This window comes from Scardinius erythrophthalmus (genome assembly GCF_964197995.2).
Source record: "Scardinius erythrophthalmus genome assembly, chromosome: 14".
Taxonomy (NCBI): Eukaryota; Metazoa; Chordata; class Actinopteri; order Cypriniformes; family Leuciscidae; genus Scardinius; species Scardinius erythrophthalmus.
This window is the reverse complement of record NC_138234.1, coordinates 15,467,370-15,490,219: the sequence shown is the minus strand read 5'-3', so window position 1 is coordinate 15,490,219 and position 22,850 is coordinate 15,467,370. Positions and strand designations below refer to the sequence as shown.

At 38.5% G+C, this 22,850-nt stretch overlaps 2 protein-coding genes across 3 annotated transcripts in view; both read right to left on the bottom strand.

Annotated features, from left to right (window-relative positions):
* Positions 1-496: 496 nt before the first annotated feature.
* LOC308702145 (voltage-dependent calcium channel subunit alpha-2/delta-2-like) lies at positions 497-18,270 on the bottom strand (the record flags this gene model as incomplete). The annotated part of the gene is made up of 15 exons (XM_081384812.1): positions 497-565; positions 4,672-4,721; positions 4,910-4,988; positions 5,178-5,288; positions 5,766-5,927; positions 6,469-6,568; positions 6,641-6,691; positions 7,975-8,032; positions 8,140-8,271; positions 9,156-9,279; positions 9,651-9,695; positions 10,254-10,313; positions 10,393-10,509; positions 14,023-14,104; positions 18,173-18,270. The coding sequence occupies 15 exons, from the start codon at positions 18,268-18,270 to the stop codon at positions 539-541; spliced, it is 1,296 nt and encodes a 431-aa protein (XP_081240938.1). The 3' UTR covers positions 497-538.
* A 253-nt stretch (positions 18,271-18,523) lies between these two features.
* Positions 18,524-22,850, bottom strand: part of LOC308702503 (NACHT, LRR and PYD domains-containing protein 12-like) — a 28,660-nt gene continuing 24,333 nt past the window's right edge. For both annotated transcript variants that reach the window (XM_081385405.1, XM_081385404.1), the window contains exons 14-18: positions 21,717-21,890; positions 20,981-21,154; positions 20,475-20,636; positions 20,086-20,216; positions 18,524-19,653 (exon numbers count right to left, since the gene is read on the bottom strand). In XM_081385405.1, the coding sequence (XP_081241531.1) occupies positions 20,093-20,216; positions 20,475-20,636; positions 20,981-21,154; positions 21,717-21,890 (634 nt within the window). In that variant the 3' untranslated portion in view covers positions 18,524-19,653; positions 20,086-20,092. The remainder of the gene's footprint in view (positions 19,654-20,085; positions 20,217-20,474; positions 20,637-20,980; positions 21,155-21,716; positions 21,891-22,850) is intronic.

The window sequence follows — 22,850 nt, the reverse complement described above, 5'->3', positions numbered from 1 at the left end:
ACTAAAAAAAACGGCATTATGCTTGCTAGGCCAATGGGGGTAATGTCACTTTGAAGAGAACCAACGAGCCTATAGCCTGAATATGTAATATGCATGAGCATGATTTCATAAATTTGTGTTTTTTTTGTAGTTTACACAGAAAAGATAACAGTAGTTTTCAAAAGGTTTGTGATTTCAAAGACCTAAAGTGCTTTGCCATGTAAATGAATGGCCAAAACGCAGTTGAAAATGCTGTTGTGTAAATGGCCCCTTAGTTGGAGAGTTTAGCTTCAACTCTATTTAAACACACCTGAAGTAGCTAATCAAGGTCTTTGAGATTACAACAAACTTCCAGACAGTTGTGTTGGAACAGGTTGGAGCTAAACTCTGCAGGATGTTGGCCTCCAGGAGCACCCCTGTTGTAGACAAATTCTTCTCACCTCAATCTCTCCAGTTTACATTGTGAATCCTTTTGTTTTTTATTTTATTCCCACTCAGATCCAGTTCTCTCAGGTGTGATGGGTTTGATTTCAGAGCTGAAGTCAGAGCAGAACAACCTTCAGATGTCATACCACGGTATCTTAACCTACATTGGAAGAAATGAAACAAACTTTTTATTCTATAAAGGTATATCATCTTCATGGCAAAAAGACTAAAGTGAAAGATTTGCCACAAATATAATGTGCACTTACGCTCTTTACAAGATGAAGCCCCAATATATTGAGTATAAAATTAGTTTTTCACTCAGATGTAATAAGAAATTCAAAACAGCTGAGTGGATACTATACCCATGTTGTTGGATGCAGACTTTTCATGCAGCATTTAAATATGTAATGCCAGATTCACACATTCTGAGTGTGTGGAGTTAAAGCAAGTGTGCCGCACAAGCCCTGAAAAGTGAAGCCAAAACATCTCAATCGCCACCCGGTGACTGGTCCTAGTATAGGTCATAAACCCCGCCTTCCCGTGTTATTCAATGGGACTTGAGACCAACTAAACAATTTAATTACACTTCAAATATCTTTTTTCTGAAGGTGGTTTCTGTAATTTACTGTTGTTTTTATCACGCTGATGTAAATTCAAGAGTTTGTTTTTAAAATAAGTTTGTTTTTAGTTAGTTATTTGATGCTATAAAAACGATGGTGTGACGTCATGATTGACAGCTGTGATTGACAGGTTCTCTGAGCGAAGTAGTCACTAGTAGGCACCAACAGACTTTTTTTCAGGGTTCTTCTGAGGACTGAGGAGATTGGAGCTTTAAATTTAATATCTAAATTTCTATAATTAATTATTTCACACAGAGAGTGAGGGCGGGGCCTTGATTTTGCGGCTTTACTTCCTGCTCACTACTGCGCAGGTCTGGTCCCGAAATCGCTACTGCGCAGACTCAAACCCCAAGATGTACCATATCGGGACACTGGCGGCTTCGGTTCTCACCAGTGGAAGAGAGCGAATGGGCGTTGTCCATATTTTTTTACAGTCTATGAGTTAAAGACAGACTTTTTTTTTTAAACTCTCAACTTTACCTTAACCACAATAATATAAACTCAATAAACAAACTGAAGATTTCATTTGAAATCATGTAACACATGGTCTTCCATTTTATTTTAAAGGTATAGTGGAGGATCTTCCCGAATTTTAGAAAAGAACCGCCCTCTCCACTTTTTGAAAAAATGCACATGCGCAACACTCTACCTGTTCCCGAGAGGGAACGCCTATTAAACGTGTGCATGGAGAGCATGCACGAGCCTAGTTCTCCTCGTACACGCTCTGTTTACAAGTTGCTGTCAGCATGGCTCATACAAGCCTACTTTCCAAAAGAAGATTTGCACTTTTTCCACTATATCAGACTCGCCATCGCTAATCATAGCTTACATTAACTTTTACTAGCAGTGATTTTAAATTGATTTCTCCAAATAGCATGCCAAACTTTACCTGTCGAGTAGAAACTGCGCGACTGAGGCATCAGTGGGAAGCCCAACCTGTGCTTTTAGCGCACGCCAGCGTGTGAAATATTCTCCCAAAAACACTCTGGTCTTGTTTCTTTCTTCGGAGGCCTTTCTCTTCTTGTCATACAATTCGTAGATATTTTTTCTCTTGCGACCCTCAGACATTTTGAAAAAAAACGCTGAGAACGGCGAGCTTCAATGAATGGCTGAAACCGTAGCTCACCACACATAAACACCTGAAAGTGCGCATGCGCAGAAAGCTAAAACTACCTAGGGACGAGCACGTACGACGGCCTTACTTAAACATATCACTAGAATGATTGACAACTAGGAGAACCAATAGTCTTGATGATCCACCCGGAAAAAGAAAATCCTCCACTATACCTTTAAGTATATCAGGGTCTTAAAATGTCAGGTTAAACATGTTTAGATTCTTGTATGAATCAAAACATGTTTGCCTGCAGTCAGCACAATCCCGTTACCAGTCTGTGTCCCAGCTCAGCGGCCTGCAGTCAGCCCAATCCCGTTACCAGTCTGTGTCCCAGCCCAGCAGTCAGCACAAGCCCGTTGCCAGTCTGTGGACCAGCCCAGTGATCTGCAGTCAGCACAAACCAGCTCTCAAGTCTGTGTCCCAGATCAGCGGCCTGCAGTCAGCAAAATCCCATTACAAGTCTGTGTTCCGACCCAACAGTCTGCAGTCAGCACAAGCCCTTTACCAGTCTGTAGACCAGCTCACTGGCCTGCAGTCAGCGCAAACCAGTTCTCAGTCTGTGTCCCAGATCAGTGTCTTGCAGTCAGCACAATCCCGTTACCAGTCTGTGGACCAGTCTGGCATCCAACAACCCGCCCAAGCCAGCTCACAGTCTGGCATCCAACAACCCACCCAAGCCAGCTCACAGTCTGTGGACCAGTCTGGCATTCAACAACCCACCCAAGCCAGCTCACAGTCTGTAGACCAGTCTGGCATCCAACAACCAGCCCAAGCCAGCTCACAGTCTGGCATCCAACAACCCACCCAAGCCAGCTCACAGTTTGTGGACAAGTCTGGCATCCAACAACCCACCCAAGCCAGCTCACAGTCTGTGGACCAGTCTGGCATCCAACAACCAGCCCAAGCCAGCTCACAGTCTGGCATCCAACAACCCACCCAAGCCAGCTCACAGTCTGTGGACCAGTCTGGCATCCAACAACCCACCCAAGCCAGCTCACAGTCTGTGGACCAGTCTGGCATCCAACAACCCACCCAAGCCAGCTCACAGTCTGTGGACAAGTCTGGCATCCAACAACCAGCCCAAGCCAGCTCACAGTCTGGCATCCAACAACCCACCCAAGCCAGCTCACAGTTTGTGGACAAGTCTGGCATCCAACAACCCACCCAAGCCAGCTCACAGTCTGTGGACAAGTCTGGCATCCAACAACCAGCCCAAGCCAGCTCACAGTCTGGCATCCAACAACCCACCCAAGCCAGCTCACAGTCTGTGGACCAGTCTGGCATCCAACAACCAGCCCAAGTCAGCTCACAATCTGTGGACCAGTCTGGCATCCAACAACCAGCCCAAGTCAGCTCACAATCTGTGGACCAGTCTGGCATTCAACAACCCACCCAAGCCAGCTCACAGTCTGTAGACCAGTCTGGCATCCAACAACTCACCCAAGCCAGCTCACAGTCTGTGGACCAGTCTGGCATCCAACAACCAGCCCAAGTCAGCTCACAATCTGTGGACCAGTCTGGCATTCAACAACCCACCCAAGCCAGCTCACAGTCTGTGGACCAGTCTGGCATCCAACAACTCACCCAAGCCAGCTCACAGTCTGTGGACCAGTCTGGCATCCAACAACCAGCCCAAGTCAGCTCACAATCTGTGGACCAGTCTGGCATTCAACAACCCACCCAAGCCAGCTCACAGTCTGTGGACCAGTCTGGCATCCAACAACCCACCCAAGCCAGCTCACAGTCTGTGGACAAGTCTGGCATCCAACAACCAGCCCAAGTCAGCTCACAGTCTGACAAATCAAATCAATTACGAATCAATTCGTTGAAATTAACATTTTGAACTGATTCACAGAATCAATGAGTTAAGCACGTCAAATTAACAAATTAGTTAAGAATTGATTAAATGAAACACTTTTTCACTGAAACAAATAAAATGTATAAATCAACTCACTGATTGAATAGTGCATCAGTTCGAATCATACCATTAAAGTGTTTTGTTTCTCATATACTCGCGAGACAACAAACATTTTTGAGTGAAGCACGTCATATAAACAAATCAGTTACAAGTCGATTAACTGAAACACTTTTTCACTGAAACGAATCAAATGTACCAACTAAATTGTGAATCAGTTTGAATCATACGAAGTGTTTTGTTTATAACATACTGTACTTATGGGCTGCGAGATTGTGGAGGAATTGATTCGTAACAAATCAGTTACGAATTAATTCATTAAAAATGAACACTTTGAACTCATTCACAGAAACGAATCAGATTTACCAGATCTAACATTGATTTTGCTAATGATTTTTTAATCAGTTTTCAATTACACTATAAAAGTGTGTCATATTTGCGAGTTTCGACAGAATTAATAATTGTGAAAACAGCCTCTTGTCTTTAGTAACCTTAACTAAATAAACCAAGGCGCATTAAAATCATAAAATCATTTACAGTGTTGCTTAATTTGATATTGGCAGCCATAACAGGAAAAAAAAAACTTGCACACATTAATGTGTGTGTGTGTAACTAACTTGGGTGTTAATCCTTATAGCACAGATGGAGCGGATCTCAAAATAGTATCCTGCCGAGACAGTGAGACACTTAGTGAGATGTCACATGTGATTTCTGTATTTTTCAACATGCATCAGCATATTAAATCTACTTATATTATCATAGTAAGGGCAGATTTTTGTTTTTTTCAGGAAGAAATCGCATTTTTACAAGAAAAAATCTCCACTAGCGTCTCCTCCAATTGAGCATTTGTCTCACCCTTATTAGCACATGCGATCCACTGCAGCGGAGTGACATCATAATTGTGCTGCCCCACCGAGAACGTGAACACACGGACCTGCAGATGCCATCACATATCCCACAATTACCCCGGCAAATTAGACAGGAAACAAGCTGTTTCACTGGAGGAAAGTGCTAATTATGAGGAACGCACACTTCCAGAAGACAACAGCAGAGCAGAAACACAAGACGCTCAACACACAATGAAGATATAAATCATAACATGTCAGGAAAGTGATGATCAGACCGTCTTATTGGGCCAGTTGTACTGCTCAAAGATGTCCTGAGCTCGGTCCTCCCCTCCATCAGTAAATAACATGATGATTTTATTGCAGTTGGCTCGAGGTACATTCGTCTTCTGTGTGAGAACGAGAAACGGAGAGAGAGAAGATTATAATACTGTGTCCGAACCAAAAGAGCAAGCAACAAATCATCACATCTATTTTAATCAAATGAACCGTGATTTTGTCAAGGTCTGGTTTCAAGCCGGGTAGCTCCACCCACGGTGAAATCTCAATGGTCCAAATTCTCACAAAATGCAGGCGTGTGTTAAAGAGATATTTTGGGTCCTGTACAAGTTCAGCTCAATCTGCAGCATTTGTGGAGTGATTTTTTTACAAACTTAAATTCCACCGGGTCAAAACTGACCCAGGAAGTAAAAAGGTGTAAACAGATTTTAAAGGCAACATTATTTTTATAGTCATATTAGGGTTTATGGCATTGCATTATAGCAATGAAGTTGTGGAATGGATATATCAAGGTGAGTAAGTGATTTTCTGCTCTCAAATCATGATAACACTCATGAACTTCTCGTGTAAATTGTGTTCAGACTCACGTTGAGCAGCTGGTTGAAGGCGAAGTGAAAGCCGGATTTGTAATCAGTGGTTCCTTTGGCCTGCATCTGCTGCACGGCCTCTTTAAAGATCTTTTTGTTGCGTACATTGGCCTGAACCAGGTGCCTAAAGCAGGGCACCACTGCCTCGGCCTTCTCATTGAACTACCACAGAACAGAGAGGAAATACAGCTCAAGTTAATGTACAAGTTCATGAAAAAATAAAGAATAAACAGTGAATATTTAACACATAACTAACTTCGTAGCTTTAGAACAGCTTTTGAATTCTATTATATCTGCAAAAATTTCAAGAATATTTTATCAGCCGATTTACAAAAGTGTCAGTGCACTGCTAAAAAAAACAGCCTAGGCTGGTTGGCTGGTCTTAGCTGGTTTAAGCTGATCTCCCAGGCTGGCCAAGCTGGTGTTTAGCTTGTTTTAGCTGGTCTTTTAGCAGCTTTCCCAGCTTGACCAGCTAAGACAAACCTTGTCAGCTAAAAACCCAGACAGCAACATAGTTTGGCCCAGATCCGGCCCACATCTGGGCCACATGGATTGCACACGGCCCAGATCCGGCCCACATCTGGGCCACATTATGTTGCTGTCTGGGAAGTGTCCCAAACCCCTTCTAAAATCAGTCTGGGAGACCAGAAGTTACTTTCACAATGCAAAAAACATCATGGCATGTTTAAAATAGCGCACTGACCCTAGCCACATTGACATAATCGTCGTCGGAGAGCGTGTCGAGCATCTCTGTGACTGAAGCTTTGATCAGTTTGAGAGTGAGTCCACTGACGCTGCCGCTCCTGTGGACAGAAAAGACGTCACTGTTGAACAAACAACACAAACGCACAGCAAAAAAGCACGCACATACTCACACGTCTACGAGGATGACCATGTCTTTCGGCGAGGACGCTCCTTGAATGTACCTGAGGAAAACAGCAACACAAGTTTGAGTATCAACATGCCCTAGGCCACACCCCCAAACAGACCAATCAAAGCCACCCAATTGTTTCTATAGATGTCTAGATGATTATGGATTTAAAAAAAAAAATCTGATTTAGTTTTATTTGACAGTTTGACATATGATTTCATGTCTCCAAATGAATATTACCACCATGTTAAAGCTGCATTCAGTAACTTCGGGATTTCTTCGCTGTATTCTCGCTTTTTGCTCGCAGGTTTCTCTCTAGAGCTCCCCCCACAGCTTCGGAATAGATATTTTACAACACTGTTGTAAAAACTCGTTGGCTATTCTCAGACACCAGAGGCTAGTAGATCAACGACATCAAAGCAGATGGGATATTCTTTAAAACGTCTTCTTCATTCGGGTTCGGACAGCGTGAGGGAGTGCAATAATGACGGCATTTTAGCAGATTTCTTTTGGCCGTAAAGCAATTGTTTACATCGCGAGACCTGATATCACGCGAGACTTCCAAAGTTGCAAGTGTTGCAAAAGTTGCATTTTCCGCTCACGGGCACCAGGGGTGTGCGAAACGACCACCATTCAACCCGAAATAAGTAATATAACCATTCCAATGACTCCGAAGCTGTTCAGTTAAGGTAAAAAAAGTTACTTAGTTCACCTTTAAATGCATAATTCAATTATTTCTTTGAAGAAAGCCGCAGATGTTAATAACAACATTTACTATTTTATGAGCACATTTTACAGGAAAATCGAGTTTTTCATCTAAAACATCACTTCAACTAGGCTACATGACAAAGTTTTGTAAGAAAAGTCTGGCTTAACAACCAAGGGGGAGGAGCTTAGCGAAGGGTCCATCTAGTGAATGAGTGCTTATTACATAAATAATATTAAATGAAAGAAATGTATATAGTAGTATTCTTATATTGTCTTGCTGAATGTATTGACAAGCATGGTAAATTAAAATATACCATGATGTCAATTCTATTGAATGACATGCATTTAAATAATAAATTGTAGTTTAAATAAACTTGTAGTTTGACATTATCACAAAGTGCACTTTGTAAAAGTGTACTTAAGTGTCATAAAAGTGTTCTCTCTTTAAGTACATTTAAGTGGCCTTTTATTCCATCAATATTATATTATTTGCAAATACAGTTATTAAAATATACTTTTAAGATTTGAAGTACACTACAACTCATTTAATACAATTAACCACACTTTTTTTCACAGGGCAACTTATTATCTGATTCCTGTAAACACTCTAAAGATACAGAAAGTGTTTACCAGGGTCTCCGTCGTACATCGTAAAGGTCGATCTTATCCGGCGCTCTCCAGGGAGCAGCTAAAATGTGAAATGTTACAAAAAAAAGTGGGTATTAATATATTCATGCAAAACATACTGCAACCTTCAGTCAGACACAGTAATGTATGCACAGATAAGCATGTTACCTGGGTAATATCTCGTGACCCCCGTGGCGCTCCCAAACGCTTGCCAGAGTAACGACGGGTCGTCTCTGCTGTTCTCCATGAAGACTCGCTCTAAAGCTTGTGTCCAGTTCAGCTCATTCAGAATCACTGGAGCTACAGACAGACAGACAGACACATTACAACTAGGACTGTCAGTCAATAACTATTATTTTGGCAATCGAGTAATCAGACGATTATTCTGATGATTAATCGAGTAATCAGATGATTATTCTGATGATTAATTGAGTAATCAGGCGATTATTCTGATGATTAATCGAGTAATCTGATAATTTTTTGTTGTAATAAAATAGACCTAAGTGAACAACAGCCTTTAAATGACTTAAAATGACTTAAATGACTTTGTTGTTGCCCATAGAGAGAAAAACAATATGTGGTGTCGAAGGAAAAGATTCACGAGAGATGGCGTATTTTTCCCGGGTTTAATAAAAAGACCTAAACGTCACACTCGTCCACATTGAGTGAGAAAAAGCATTCAAATAATCATTCAACTCAGGTCACAAAAAATAAAAGGAAATAAAAGGAAGAATACAAAGGTCGATAGAGCTGTTATCTCTTCTCCTCACCTGTCGAATCTATTACTGACACTCAACGCACATGCGCAGTTCACATTTTACCTCAGATTACCATAAAAGCACAAAGTGACCGTTAGAAATGGCACACTTTGCATTTCTAGATAAACGTTATAAGCAACTCAAACTCAAAACTCCACACATGTAAATGATAACAGTGCAAAACTTTGCTCAACAAAATCACTCAGACAATTGTCTTTGCCTCAACAGAGGATGTGATTGGATAACTGGACTAACCAGTGGACCAATCGCATTGCACAGCATCTAAAATGTTGGTTCGTTCTTTCTGAAAAGTCTGTCCTCAAAATTATTTGGTATAATCACTTCCCACAACCATCTCACACTATTACATTCCCAAACATAGCTATTGGCTCTTAGAGATCTAATAGCATCAGACTGGTTCCTCACCGCCTTTGTAGATGTCTGTGGGGATCTGGACGGCGGTGTGTGAGAAATTCACATGATTTTTAAAGATCGGGTCGTACACGAACTCCAGTTTCAGAGACATCTGAGAATCGATGTCTTCACCATCCTGATGAGAATAAACAATATAATCAGATACATTCACACACACATATTACATATGAGGCCATCTTTTCAGCTTGAGTTTGATTGTCAAAATCATAGTCATATCATATGGTGATAAATGAATATGCAAAATAGTAGTTTTAAAGTTAGAAGTTTGAGCAACTAGCTTCTAAAAAGAAATTGTGTATGAATGCATGAATATTTCCTATATACATACCAAGAAAGCGTCATTTTCATTAACATTACATATGTTTTTTCTCAAATAGTTCAAAATGTTTCATACAGGCCCACTTTCTAAAGCATGTAAATCTACATATTAAAAACTTTTACATGTTTTTCACATCGGCGATAGATAGAGATGTACTCAGTACTTACATAGTCCATCTCTGCTTTAGAGTTATAATATTCAATATTTTCCTCCTGAAATAAACACACAGAACAAAAATACAAAAATCTGCTGTTTAAAATCGGCTTGAGTATTTGAAGAGTCAAATACAGATGTTCTCCGCATGACAAACGCTCATTTAAGCACAATTCACTCGTATGAGCATGTGTGTTGTCAGTCGAGCTGAACATCTCTAATGAATCAAATCAGTCAGAAAAACGAGACGTCACAATCTATTGGGCTTAAACAGACCCTCAAGCTACAGACTCACAGAAATCATGACTCACAGCGAGTGTGTGTAAAGCTTGTATCTGGATCAGAGATATACGGATGTGAATATGAGGAAGAGGTGCATCAAGGTACACAGATGGAAGAAATGTAAAAAAGAGAGAATGAATCCGCTCAATTTGTGCGGTTCATTTGAATGAATCAGTTGAAGCAACATAGGAATAATTAGTCTGAATCGACTTGGATCACACATGCAAAATCAATTTTAAAAGTGAAATGTCGAAGTGCATGAAGAGTCTGGAAAAAGCTTGCAAAATTATTGTGGAATGAAAACAAAACTATTGGCCTGGAAAACAACATCTGACCTTGATTCCATCTTGCCAGTGATGATCTTTCTGAAGACGCTCCGCTTCACTCGCCAGTTTCTGACCCAAAACATAGGCGAGAACCGTCAAGAGTAATCCTGAAGGAAGTGTGTGTGTGATTGTGTGCATGTTTTCTTACCTCAAGCGCTTTGCGTTTCTTGGCCAGCAGTCTCTCAATGTCAGTCACCACTTTTTCTACGATGTCTCGAGGGTTATTTCTGACCAGACTGAACTGTCTTCTCTTCTCACTGTAGATCTGAAACAACATTGACATCCATATTATATATACTACTATATATAATACTTGACTTGCTACTGCTAACAGATACACAGACGCGCGCTGCTGTGAGCATGTAAGATATGCTGCTGCTGCTGCATAAATAGACATACATAGGCTAAATCCTGTAGCAGATCTCGGCAGGTGGAGCTGGGGGAGGTGGAGGGGTTCAGAGGAACTCTGATTGCGCGCTGCAGGACTACTTTACAGAAAACAATGAACCAAACTATTTAAATGTTAAGCAAGCAATCTCATTGGCTGCAGAATCACCAAAGGCCAATCAGCTTGTGCAAAACAATAATGATGTGATTGCTTGCAGATTAGGACCTATCAGCCTGGGCAGTGCCGGTCATTCCTATACACAAACTACACAAGGTGCAGAGGGCCCCTGAACCACCAGGGGGCCACCTTGCTCTCAAAGACTATTTAAGTAGCATACTATTATATGTAAACATATTTTTTATAACATGCAAATATAAACGCAGATTCGGCTTTAGCAGAGTCGTGTTTACTTCAGTAAACTATATTTATCATGCTTTAGTTTCGTTAGTAAATCACGCATTTGGAAAATCATTTCAGCTGTGCGTTATAGTTTTTGTGACAGCTAAATGGTGACAGATCATTACTTTCATAAAGCATTTATTAAGCTGTCAACGAACATTTGGTTGACAGGTTGATTTTACTTGTTCTTACTGGCAGTTTAATGTGTTTTAAATGGTTTTCCTTTATATATTTATATACTTTCTCTAAAGCAGGGGTGGGGAACGTTGATCCTGGAGGGCCGCTGTCCTGCAGAGTTTAGCTCCAACCCTGGAAAAAACATTCAGTAATCCTGAAGACATTGATTAGCTTCAGGTGTGTTTGATTAGGGTTGGAGCTAAACTCTGCGGGACAATGGCCCTCCAGGATCAACGTTCCCCACCCCTGCTCTAAAGTGTACTAATGTTTATTAAAATTCAAATTACTATACGTTATTTAACAGTCAAGGCTTCTTGAAACCTTCTCAAAGGTTTGCTTAGGGCCCTCAGAAGTGTTGGGCCGGCACTGAGCCTGCACCCTCTAGAGTTTCATGATTTCATATATATATATATATATATATATATATATATATATATATATATATATATATATATATATATATATATATATATATATGTATATATATATATATATATATATATATATATATATATATGTATATATATGTATATATATATATACACACTCAAGAGGATATTCATCAACTGGAGGAGCGAACGAGATGCATGTTTGTGTTTTAAATTATTAATGCTCATCACTGGGAAACCCGTGTAACTTCCTGTCAGATGTGACGCACTAAAAATAAACTCATTTAACAGTGATTTTTGAGTGTAAATGAGTGTTTGCGCTCCAGCATGAGATGTGAGACAACAGCTGCTGTAATCCAGCGGCGTGACTGAAGAAGACGAGCCTCATTAAGCCGGTAAATAACCTCTGAGTCCAGAACAAGAGCTGTTTAGAGCTCAGATCAATACAAGAACATCAAACACACGCTCACTTACACACTGACAACTTGAACTTTCAGACGCTGCATTTAAAACAAGACAGTGAGTCAAGATGAGACCCATGAACTTGTTATTCCAAAGAAAAAATTAAAACAAATCAATAATATCGTAGTCTAACATTAGCCTACACAATCCAATGTAGTCCTGCAAAATAAAATGAGACTCAGCATTTATTTAGCTATATTTATCTGCTTGCGTTATTTTTAGTTTTGACTCCTGGTTTTAAAATATGCAAACAAGATATTAGCACAAATTAAAGCTAAATGAAATTCACAATAATAAAAACATTATGTTTTTTTAAATAACATTTTTATGTTAAGTTCAATTTGTTTTATTAAGGTTAGTTTTATTTACAGTAATTAAGTGTTTTCTAGTTTCAGGTTAGCTTTTAGTCAACAATGTTACAAAGTTAGTCCTGGTTTAACAAACAGGGCATAGATTAAACCAGGATTAAGCCTTAGTTGAATTAGGACATTTTAGTAGCTTTTATAAATGTGCCTTAGAAAAAAAAACATTACTGATGTCCATCTTGAGACAAAACAATGACACTGACATATTTTAAGATATGTCAGAGTAAACTCAATCATGCATTTTGGTCTGGGACTAGACTTAAGCCATGTCTGTGAAACCAGGGGTTCATGTGTCAAGTGGTATCATCAAACATGTTTAACTGTTAAATTTCAGCATTTTTATGTTAATGAAGGTGGGTTTTAAAGTCACCATGAAATCAAAATTAAGACAATTCTTATTTTTTTTATTGAGTATTTATAATAGATGATTTATCTATGCATGTTACTATTATTTTTATACATATATACGTATTCACGTGCCCTTGTAATATTTAATTTAATTAAAGTGATCTATTCTCTTCTCTGATAATGTGTTTACTAGCGTGAGGGCGGGACAACCTGTCACTCACATGAGATCGACCAATAGTAAACCACAACCATTCTATCAATTCTCCATTGACAAAAATCTTTATTTATTTAATCTTTATTTAGTTTTATAGTCATGAAAATGTATGCATTTTATTTTACTTTCAGTTTTATGATAAAGTTACTTTCAGTAATTATGATGCTAATCCTGATTACTCTGAAATGCATCACATTATAAAAATGTAATGAATTCTGAGTGATATTTCATGCTAAAAATGTAAAAAAATATGAAACATGCAAGATGCTAGAAAAGGAAATATTTCTGAGAAAAGCATAAACGCAAACTCTGACAGAAAAATAAGCAGTCTGTACGGATGGAGAGACAATCAAACACTCGTCTCACACAGACTGATGAAAGTCGAGGTCAGATGCCAAGTGTTAGGGTCAAGAGCATTAGCTCAGGATCAGGTTTGATCAAAAGATTTGGCGATTACATGGAGTGTATTTCAGCTTTATTTTTAAATCTCAGCTCTAGAGGTTTTTCAGAAGATCATTAGCCATCATTAGAAACATGTTTATCTCAAATAATAATAATAATATGATGATGACCGGACAAATAATACAACTATAAAGGAGCTGTCATATGCCTGTATTGATCATCAGCAGTGAAGCGTTCTGTCTACAGCGCTGTGGCATTCTGGGTAAATGAATGACTTTAGCATCAGAGGGGTGAACCATCTGTTCTCTCAGTGATGTGAGCAGACACACACACACACACACACACACACACACACACACACACACACACACACACACACACACACACACACAGAGCTTCAGGATGCATTCAGACGCTGCAGCCTCTCATTGCTGGAATGGCAGGATCATTATATTCTCCAGTACGGATTTTGCAGGAGTGTTTCAGTTCCTCATTGTTTGTGGGTGTTTGACATGCGGGCCAGACCCAGAGTAATGAGCACACGCTTGACAGTGATAATGGAAAAGCCACACACACACACACACACACACACACACACACACACACACACACACACACACACACAGAGTCTTACCCCCTTCAGTTGTTGAGCGCCGCTGATGTGCTGCAAGACTCTGTCAATCTCCTGTTCAATACGACGAGCCCAGTGCATGATCCTACACAACACACACACACATAACCGTTACACAATGGGGGGAAGAAACAGGTTTGCTGTAAGTTTCATGACAGGCTTCAGAGGTTTATATCACTGTAGCTGAATATATCATGAATTTTTAATGTTATTTTTACTTGAAATTCAAAGAAATGGACATATTTATGTCGCGTTCAGCAAAGAGCTAGCAGATTCTCAGCAATTCGCGCTGTGAATTATGGGAGCAAAAAGTTGTGAAGTACTGAATTTCAAGTAAATTATTAAGGCATAATTGTGTTGACAATCGCAGCCCAGACCTCTATTTTGAGCGGGAGCACAATCGGTGCCATCTTGTGTTGTAGAGTGTAGTGAAAATTATCAGCTCATAGGACTAGGTAGATTGTAATGCATTTTTCATCTACTGGAAGCTAATATCTAGGTAAGATTATAAACTTTCACCTTAAATCAATATTTGGGTCACAGTGTGGTACAGTCAAATAAATCTCCTCAGGATGACACAATACGAGCACTCCGCGATATTACACGGCTGACTGTACATCAGGGCTTTCAAAATTCTGTCAATTTTATTAGAAAATATCAAACAATAAATACCGTTTTGACCCTCTTTAAAGGATTAGTTCACCCAAAATGTTTAATTCTGTCAGTAATTACTCACCCTCATGTTGTTCCAACCCTGTAAGACTTTCATTCATCTTCGGAACACAAATTAAGATATTTTTGACTAAATCTGAGAGCTGTCTCACTCCTCCATCCATAGGCTTCTCTGTTATTGAAACTTGCCGGCCCAGAAAGTTAGTAAAGACAATGTTTAAAATAGTCCAAGTGACTACAGTGGCTCAACCATAAGTTTATCAAGCGACAAGAATACTTTTTGTGCACAAAAAACAAACAAAATTAACGACTGAGGGTGAGTAATTACTGATAGAATTTTCCGTTTTGGGTGAACTAACCCTTTAATGTGGCGTATCACGGTAGCGCCTCAGTTCAAGCGGCACGTGAACCGATCTGTGTTCCTCTTTCTTACTAGTTATAGCACCAAATAAACATGAATGAACACCAGAAGCAGTTGAAAGATACAGTACCGTTTACTTAAATGTATCATGTCTCATGCAATCGTTCAATGAATGTTTCAACCGCGGAAAGACGTCAATAAAATAGCTTGTGAAAAATGTAACAAAGCCATTCAATGACTAGAAAAAACTCTAGAGAGGAGCATTTTGCTAAATGTATGCACTTTATTACATATTTACTATATTTTTACTCTTATTATTTCATTAAAAATATTCTAACATTATTATAAACAACACTTTTTACTTTTATAAGAACGAGTTGTTCATTTTAATGATTTAATAATAATAGCAGCTGACAGGTTTCCTTGTATGTTTAGAGCATTAGTTGAGAGAGATTTCTTTCTTTGAGAAAATGTGTATTGTGTAAAATTTGCCAAATTAATCAATTTTGAAACAAGATCAGAATCGAATCGCAAGCTTATGAATCGAAACTCTGTACTGCAGCCCTGCAGTAGGCTATACATTATCAACATTATGATGATGATAATCTGAAAACATTAACATGTTGTCTTTCTCTGCAATACTGGAATGAACAGTTTGTACAGTCTAATTTCACATCTTTTGTGTAACCAATGATGCTAAAATCACTAAGTTAAACAATACATTGTCAGTGACCTCAAGATAACTGTCCTCATTCGTACTACACACAGTATCAGTGACAGAATATGATATAATACCCTCACAGTCGGCTAAACCGATCGATATAATCAATGTACAGAATGTGATGTTTATACTGTCCACAAACACACAGGCTACAAACAAACCGTGCTGCTCAACGAAACTGCCCTGATCTACAGATGCAGATGAATTATTGAACATCTGCGAGGTCTCGTTCAGCTTCATTAAACCGCCCTGTTACAGAACAGCATGTACGGTTAAATCATAACCCTGCAGTCTGATCATAAATATCACCTGTTTCCACGACAACAGAACAGATCTGCAAGTGATTACAGCCCGGCTGCAGTTATGTTATATTACGTAAGTTCAGGTTGTTCAGCATCCATTGCTCGAACCTAATTAAATCGGAACTGTCAATTAACACGAGGAGATCATAACGAGCGAACGCTTAGAGAAATCTCTAAGGGTCCAGCATTTAATAATCAGTGGTAAATGAGAGGATAAGATGAGTTTGGGGGGCACAATATATCAGTTAATATGAACAATTGTTTATTATTGGTATCAGAAGCATAATGTAAAGGTTTATTTTTGGTAAAAACCCTTGCAATGTTTTTTAAAACTCTTTTTAAACACTTAAAATAGTTTATAATACATTTATAATATCAGCCATATTATCGGCCATAATAACACTAGGTCTACATTTTTCGCATGTCTGATAAAAAAAGTGTGTGGCATCTTTGTTTGGGTATGAGAGTTATTAAACAGAATCAATTATTACAAAATGATTTGCATTATTGGCATACTGGTGCATTCTTTTAGCCAATCTGATGTGATGAATGTTGACTTTACTGAAAAAGGGGTTAAATTCTTTGGTCACTTGGAAAATGAATAGGCCTTGCTATCATAGATGAGATTTAATTATATTAGAGGAACTCAGTCTGCAATTTTTCATCAAAGATGCTGTAAACACACACACACACACACACACACACACACACACACACACACACACACACACACACACACACACACTTAATCTGGTTCACTGCACATGTAGCATCATGTGTTACACAATATGTAAACTGAAAAAGGGGTTAAATTCTTTGGTCACTTGGAAAATGAATAGGCCTTGCTATCATAGATGAGATTTAATTATATTAGAGGAACTCAGTCTGCAATTTTTCATCAAAGATGCTGTAAACACACACACACACACACACACACACACACACACACACACACACACACACACACACACACACACACACACACACACACTTAATCTGGTTCACTGCACATGTAGCATCATGTGTTACACAATATGTAAAGGTGAGAGTGTATCAGGGTGTGTGTGTCAGTGATTCAGGCGATCTGATGCACTCTCAGCAGCTGATCTGAGCATGCCCAGAAACACACACACAAACACATCTTAGATCTTCCCCACTGCCTATTACCTGACACACACTCCCTAGAGACACGGACAGAGAAACAGGGAAATGAGGGGCTGTTGTGACCCATATTCACATTACAGAGAAAGAGCAGCTTTAAACCACAGAAGACAAACTGTGAGCATAGATAGATAGATAGATAGATAGATAGATAGATAGATAGATAGATAGATAGATAGATAGATAGATAGATAGATAGATAGATAGATAGATAGATAGATAGATAGATAGATTAGTTGTTACAGTAATTACTTTGTGATGCTCTGAGGATTATTGAACCAGTTCATATATCTCAAATCACTGCTGTCTGTCTGCCAGAAGACACACACTGAAATATACACACGCATCCATCTATCTTACGAGATAATAGATTGTTATATAAAAAGCAAATTAGAATGAATTCAAACACTAACCCTACAAGAAATTATTTTAGAATATATATATATATAAAGTGTCACCAAAAGTAGGTGTTTGCCATATTTAGCTCACTTCTAGGGGATAAATTTGTCCCCAAACTATGACTTATTAAACTCGCATTTACCCTAAACTATGAACAAGAAGTTAATGTCACCATACATCCATTAAGTGTGTGGTAATTAGTTTTTCCTATGTGTAGTGTTGTGGAAATTAACATTTTGAAGTGTAACGTTGAGAAAATGTGTGTAATGTTGTGGAAATTAGTATTTCTTAAATGAAACGTTGTGGAATGAGCACTTATGTGTAATGCTGTGGAAAATATTATGTCTTTCATATAATGTTGTGGAAATGAGCTTTTCTAACCAGTAACGTTGTGGAAATTAACATCCTTACGTGCAATGCTGTGGAAATGAGGATTTGTTACGTGTAATGTTTTGGAAATGAGCATGTCTTACGTGTATTACTGTAGGAATGAGTTATTATTTCATGTAATGCTGTGAAATTGTTAGTGTTTCTTACGTGTAATGCTGTGGGAATGTGAGCGCGTCCACTGCGGTCCACGATCCGCTGAAAATCACCATAATCAGCGGCAGACACGCGTGAGCCCATCTCGCCATTTTCCATGAAAACACTTCAATCCCGCGGCGCAAATATCCTCACGGTTATCCAGAAGAGCAGAATATACAGATATGACGCAGTAGTAGACGCTCTTTTTGTCTGTGAAGTACAAATTAAGTGAAACGCAGAGATGTCTGTGGGCGAAAGATGCTGCGCGTGATGATGCTGCCGTGCACGCGCGCCCGAGACACCCCACAGAACTGCGCGCGACCCCATTCATTTCCCAAACACACTGAAACACAAACCTCGTTTTCAGAGAAGGTATATTTACATGAAATTCATCTCATACAAAAATATGAACACATTCTGAGCAAAGAGAAACCACTGCAACACATCGGGTGTTGGTGACTGAGTGTGAATGAGCAATTTTAATTTGTTGTTAATGAGGAAATATGTTAGGCTACATAAAGTTGCTATGTTAATCATTTGTTTTTAATCAAATTTAACTACTGCCCCTCTGGCCTCCTGGTCTTAGGAACAAATCAATTTAAATTCAAGTTAATTAGTGGATTAAATAATATTTGTAGGGTGAATGCAGGTTGATTGGGACACTTTTTCCAAGTCATCTCAATGGCAAAAAGATTGACTAATTCATCTGCATAATTAGTGATTACTGTCTAATAAAGCTCATTTATTCATTCATTACATAATCTGTACACTTGCTGGGGAAAGTCTCAGCAGTGGTGAGGAGCAGGGAATATAGTGGAGTACAGAGTGGAATAATGGATCACAGCAGGAAAAGCAATCACACATAGAGCTGTGCAACACTTAGTTCTGCTGAAGATGTGTATGTCAGTTAAGACAGATAACTGTCAGTGAGATGAGAATGGGTTATATAACTTATGTCTTCATATGGTCTAATATTCAGGCCAGCATTCTTCTCAAAGCCAGCTCATACTGTTGTGAAATTTTAAGTTCAAGCCCACAGCTTTAAGCAGGAGAATCTCCTAGGAGCACTAATTATACTTAAAGGTGGCTAGTGAACTAATGAACGTTTCAAACAAAATAAAATAATCAGAGTTTCAAATTTATATTCTCAATGTGCCTCACAATACAATACAATAGGGTACATAAATGCTGTGAACTGGTAAATACTGAAGCTTAATTAGATGGGAGAAGAGACTCCTCAAAGCATTGTGTCTCATGTACAGAACAACAAACATAATGAAATTCTTACTTGGATGCTTCCTTGCAGGAGTTGTTTTGCTTATGTGTGCATTAGTAATATAGTTATATAACTAACTTAATACAAATTCATATATATATAGTATTGATTTGAATCTGTATGTAGCCCACAATGATTTTAATCCCAATGTCATTATGTTTTCAGGACTTTACTGAAGATGAGCTCTCGCCACATTCTCCTTCCTCCTCTTTTCCACCTGTAAATAAAACTAAATTAATCAAGGTATTCATATGTATTAATCAGTATTAATAGTTAATACATACATAATAATGAATACATAAAAGCTAGTTTAACAAACTTTGCATTTGTAAAAGCAATGCTACTTGAAGCAGTTTAAGTTGTTTAAGCGTGTATAAACGCATTGGATTCATAATAGCTGTAGGTTTTGAACAGTGTTTGCATTCATAAAATGCTGTTTGGCATCATCTCACCAAAACAAAATCCCAGTTCTGACATAGTTCATTTTTTCTTTTTTTTGTGTGTGAGCTGATATTCATAGTTGACAACAGAGTTTATATTCGAATATAATGTATATTTTAGATTATATATTTTACATCACATCATCACACATATTAATTTATACTCATAGACATAGTACTATAGTAAAGCTCTTCCGATGATCCCTCACCTGATGTTCACTGGTCTTGTTCTGTTGATTTCACAGGTTCCTGAGCTTTAGAAAATGATGTAATCCATCCACCAATGCTACCAATGAGGTTTACACCAGCTCTCCAGCTAAACCAGTGATCTCTCTCTAGGCTGTAAGAGGGAATCAGAAGAGAAAATAATCAATGTTGGGTGGACCAAGTTTAAAATTCTAATAACTTTTTTTTGAGTGAAAAGGTGTAAAGTTAAATGAACAAAGTTCCTGTAATCAGATTAGTTACTGACTTTACTGACATTATTTGGAGAATATTTCTATAAAAATATATTTATTTTAAATATGAGTTACAACACAAATTATGTTCATTTGTTTGTTGGTGTTAGCATGACTGTAACAAAAATATGTTTACTCACCTCAGTGTACAGTTTGAGTCTCGTAGCACGTCACTGAGCTGCGCCTTTGAGTCTCCTATGCTATTTTTACTCAGATCAATCTCTTTTAAAAACTCCAGTGCTTTTGTGTTTGTCAAAGACTGAGTTAAAGAAGAAACGTCTGTGATTCCATAGTCATTTAGGCTAGAAAGAAAGAAACAAACAGAAAAAGAGAGAATTCACCCAGAGTTTGAAATTAACTTTTTAAGGCATGGTCATATTTACCATGAAAAATAAAAGCACAATCAATGTGTCAGGGGTAGAAGGTTCTGCAGGTACAAATACATTCTGCAACTTATTAATGATATTTTTCAGCAAATATTATTCTCAATATCTCATTACTCTGATTTCATTACAGTAACTGTTATTTATAATCACATCAATTCTCAAATTTTAGAAAAATTCAATGACAAATATTTAATCAAAATGCACATTTTAGTCAAAATGTTTTGCTCTCATTTTTATTCTTGTATGTGAAAGTTACTGACCTCAATCTCTCCAGTTTACAGTGTGAATCCTTCAGTATGTCACATAAGTGATTCACTCCTTTGTTTTCTATTTTATTCCCACTGAGGTACAGCTCTCTCAGGTGTGATGGGTTTGATTTCAGAGCTGAAGTCAGGATGAGACACTGTTTCTCTGTAATACTGCATCCACACAGACTGAAGACAGAAAGAGAAAAGAACAATGACTCAAGATCCACGTTAAATTCATGTGTTAAACGCATCATGAGTAAACGCCATAAAGATTCAATTTGAATTCCATTTCCTGCATTTACATACATTTAGGGACTATGTTGATACAAAATCCAGGAAATAATTTGATTATAATGATAAATTCTCCCAAAAAGAATAGTAGGCTCCTAACTTAAGGCTTCATCTAATAAGAAAAATATGTCTTACTTTCTTTAGGGGCCAATCACCAAGGCTTTAGAGAATCATTTTATAAAGTCAAAAATGTTAGCCATTAATGTTTTGTGTGTAAATAAAATTTAAATAATGTGAGACTCAATTTTCACTGTAATACTGATGTCTCTATGAAATGATAGATCTGATCCAACTCCGCCCCCTGGATCTCGTGTACTGCAGTGAGGTGCTACTGGCTGCTGACAGGATCTCACGCATCTCATTTTCTCACTACTCTTTACTGATACACACACTGAATCATGAGCCCATGATAAACTTTAATCACACTGTAACTGCTGTACAGTATAATTATACTAACACTAGTTTTTCCAGGTTGAATTCTGGGTTCATCAGTAGATCACTGAGGTTTTTCACTCCAGAATCTCCTAGTTGATTCCCACTCAGCTCCAGCTCTCTCAGGTGTGATGGGTTTGATTTCAGAGCTGAAGTCACAGCAGAACAACCTTCATCTGTCATACTGCAGTATCTTAACCTACATGGATAGAAATGAAATAAATGTATTCTGTAAAGTTACAACATCTTAATAACAAACAAACGGAGAGATACTTTATTTCACCAGATCACAAAACACATCATACATCACTAAGGTGAAGAATTTTCCACAAATATAATATGAACTCAAGCTATTTGAGATACTCAGATACTCAGCATAAAAGTAATTTTCTGCTCGGGTGTAAAAGGAAGAAAAACAGCTGAGAAGCAGTATACTGTGTGGCGTTTTAGCTGAGCATTTAAATATGTGACTCCGGAACAGATTACAACTGTTGAAGTGATTTTAAAGGGGTCATGACATGAGAAATCAAATTTTCCTTGATCTTTTAGTGTACTTTCACACGTGGTTCGATTGCCCACCCTTCCCCCGCTGGACTGTGTTCAGATTATATTATTTGGGTCTGGACCGCGGTGCATTTGCGGCGCAGCGTGTTGCTCACCTCACTTTTATATTTTTGTTTTTGAACCATTGGTTTTGTTTCCAAAGCTTCAGTACGTCTTGCGTCTATCTGCTGCGAATGTACTGCAAATGCTCTAAAGAATGCTGAAGGCGAGCAGAAATTAGATATACAGCTCTCTGTTGGCAGTGCGCCAGTTACGCTTATCAGGAAAGTGAGTGAAACACACACACAAACACAACTTTTTATCAAATCATAAGTCATTAATAGTTCACTTCCGCGATTTAGCACGATTGTGTTCATATAAGCAGCGAACCGTACCGGAGTTCACATGTACTGTACCCCAGAACACCCTATTTAAGCAGACTCGGGTACGGTTTGCGGGTGCGCACCCGAGTTTGGAAGACAGTGTTCACACCATCCAAACAAACTGAACTCTGTAACATCAATGGTCCCCAGGTGCGTGCCAAAAGTGCTATTGTGAAAGCACCCTATAGAGGTCTTTGTACCATTAAAACAGCCTCCTCATTATCAAAAAAAGA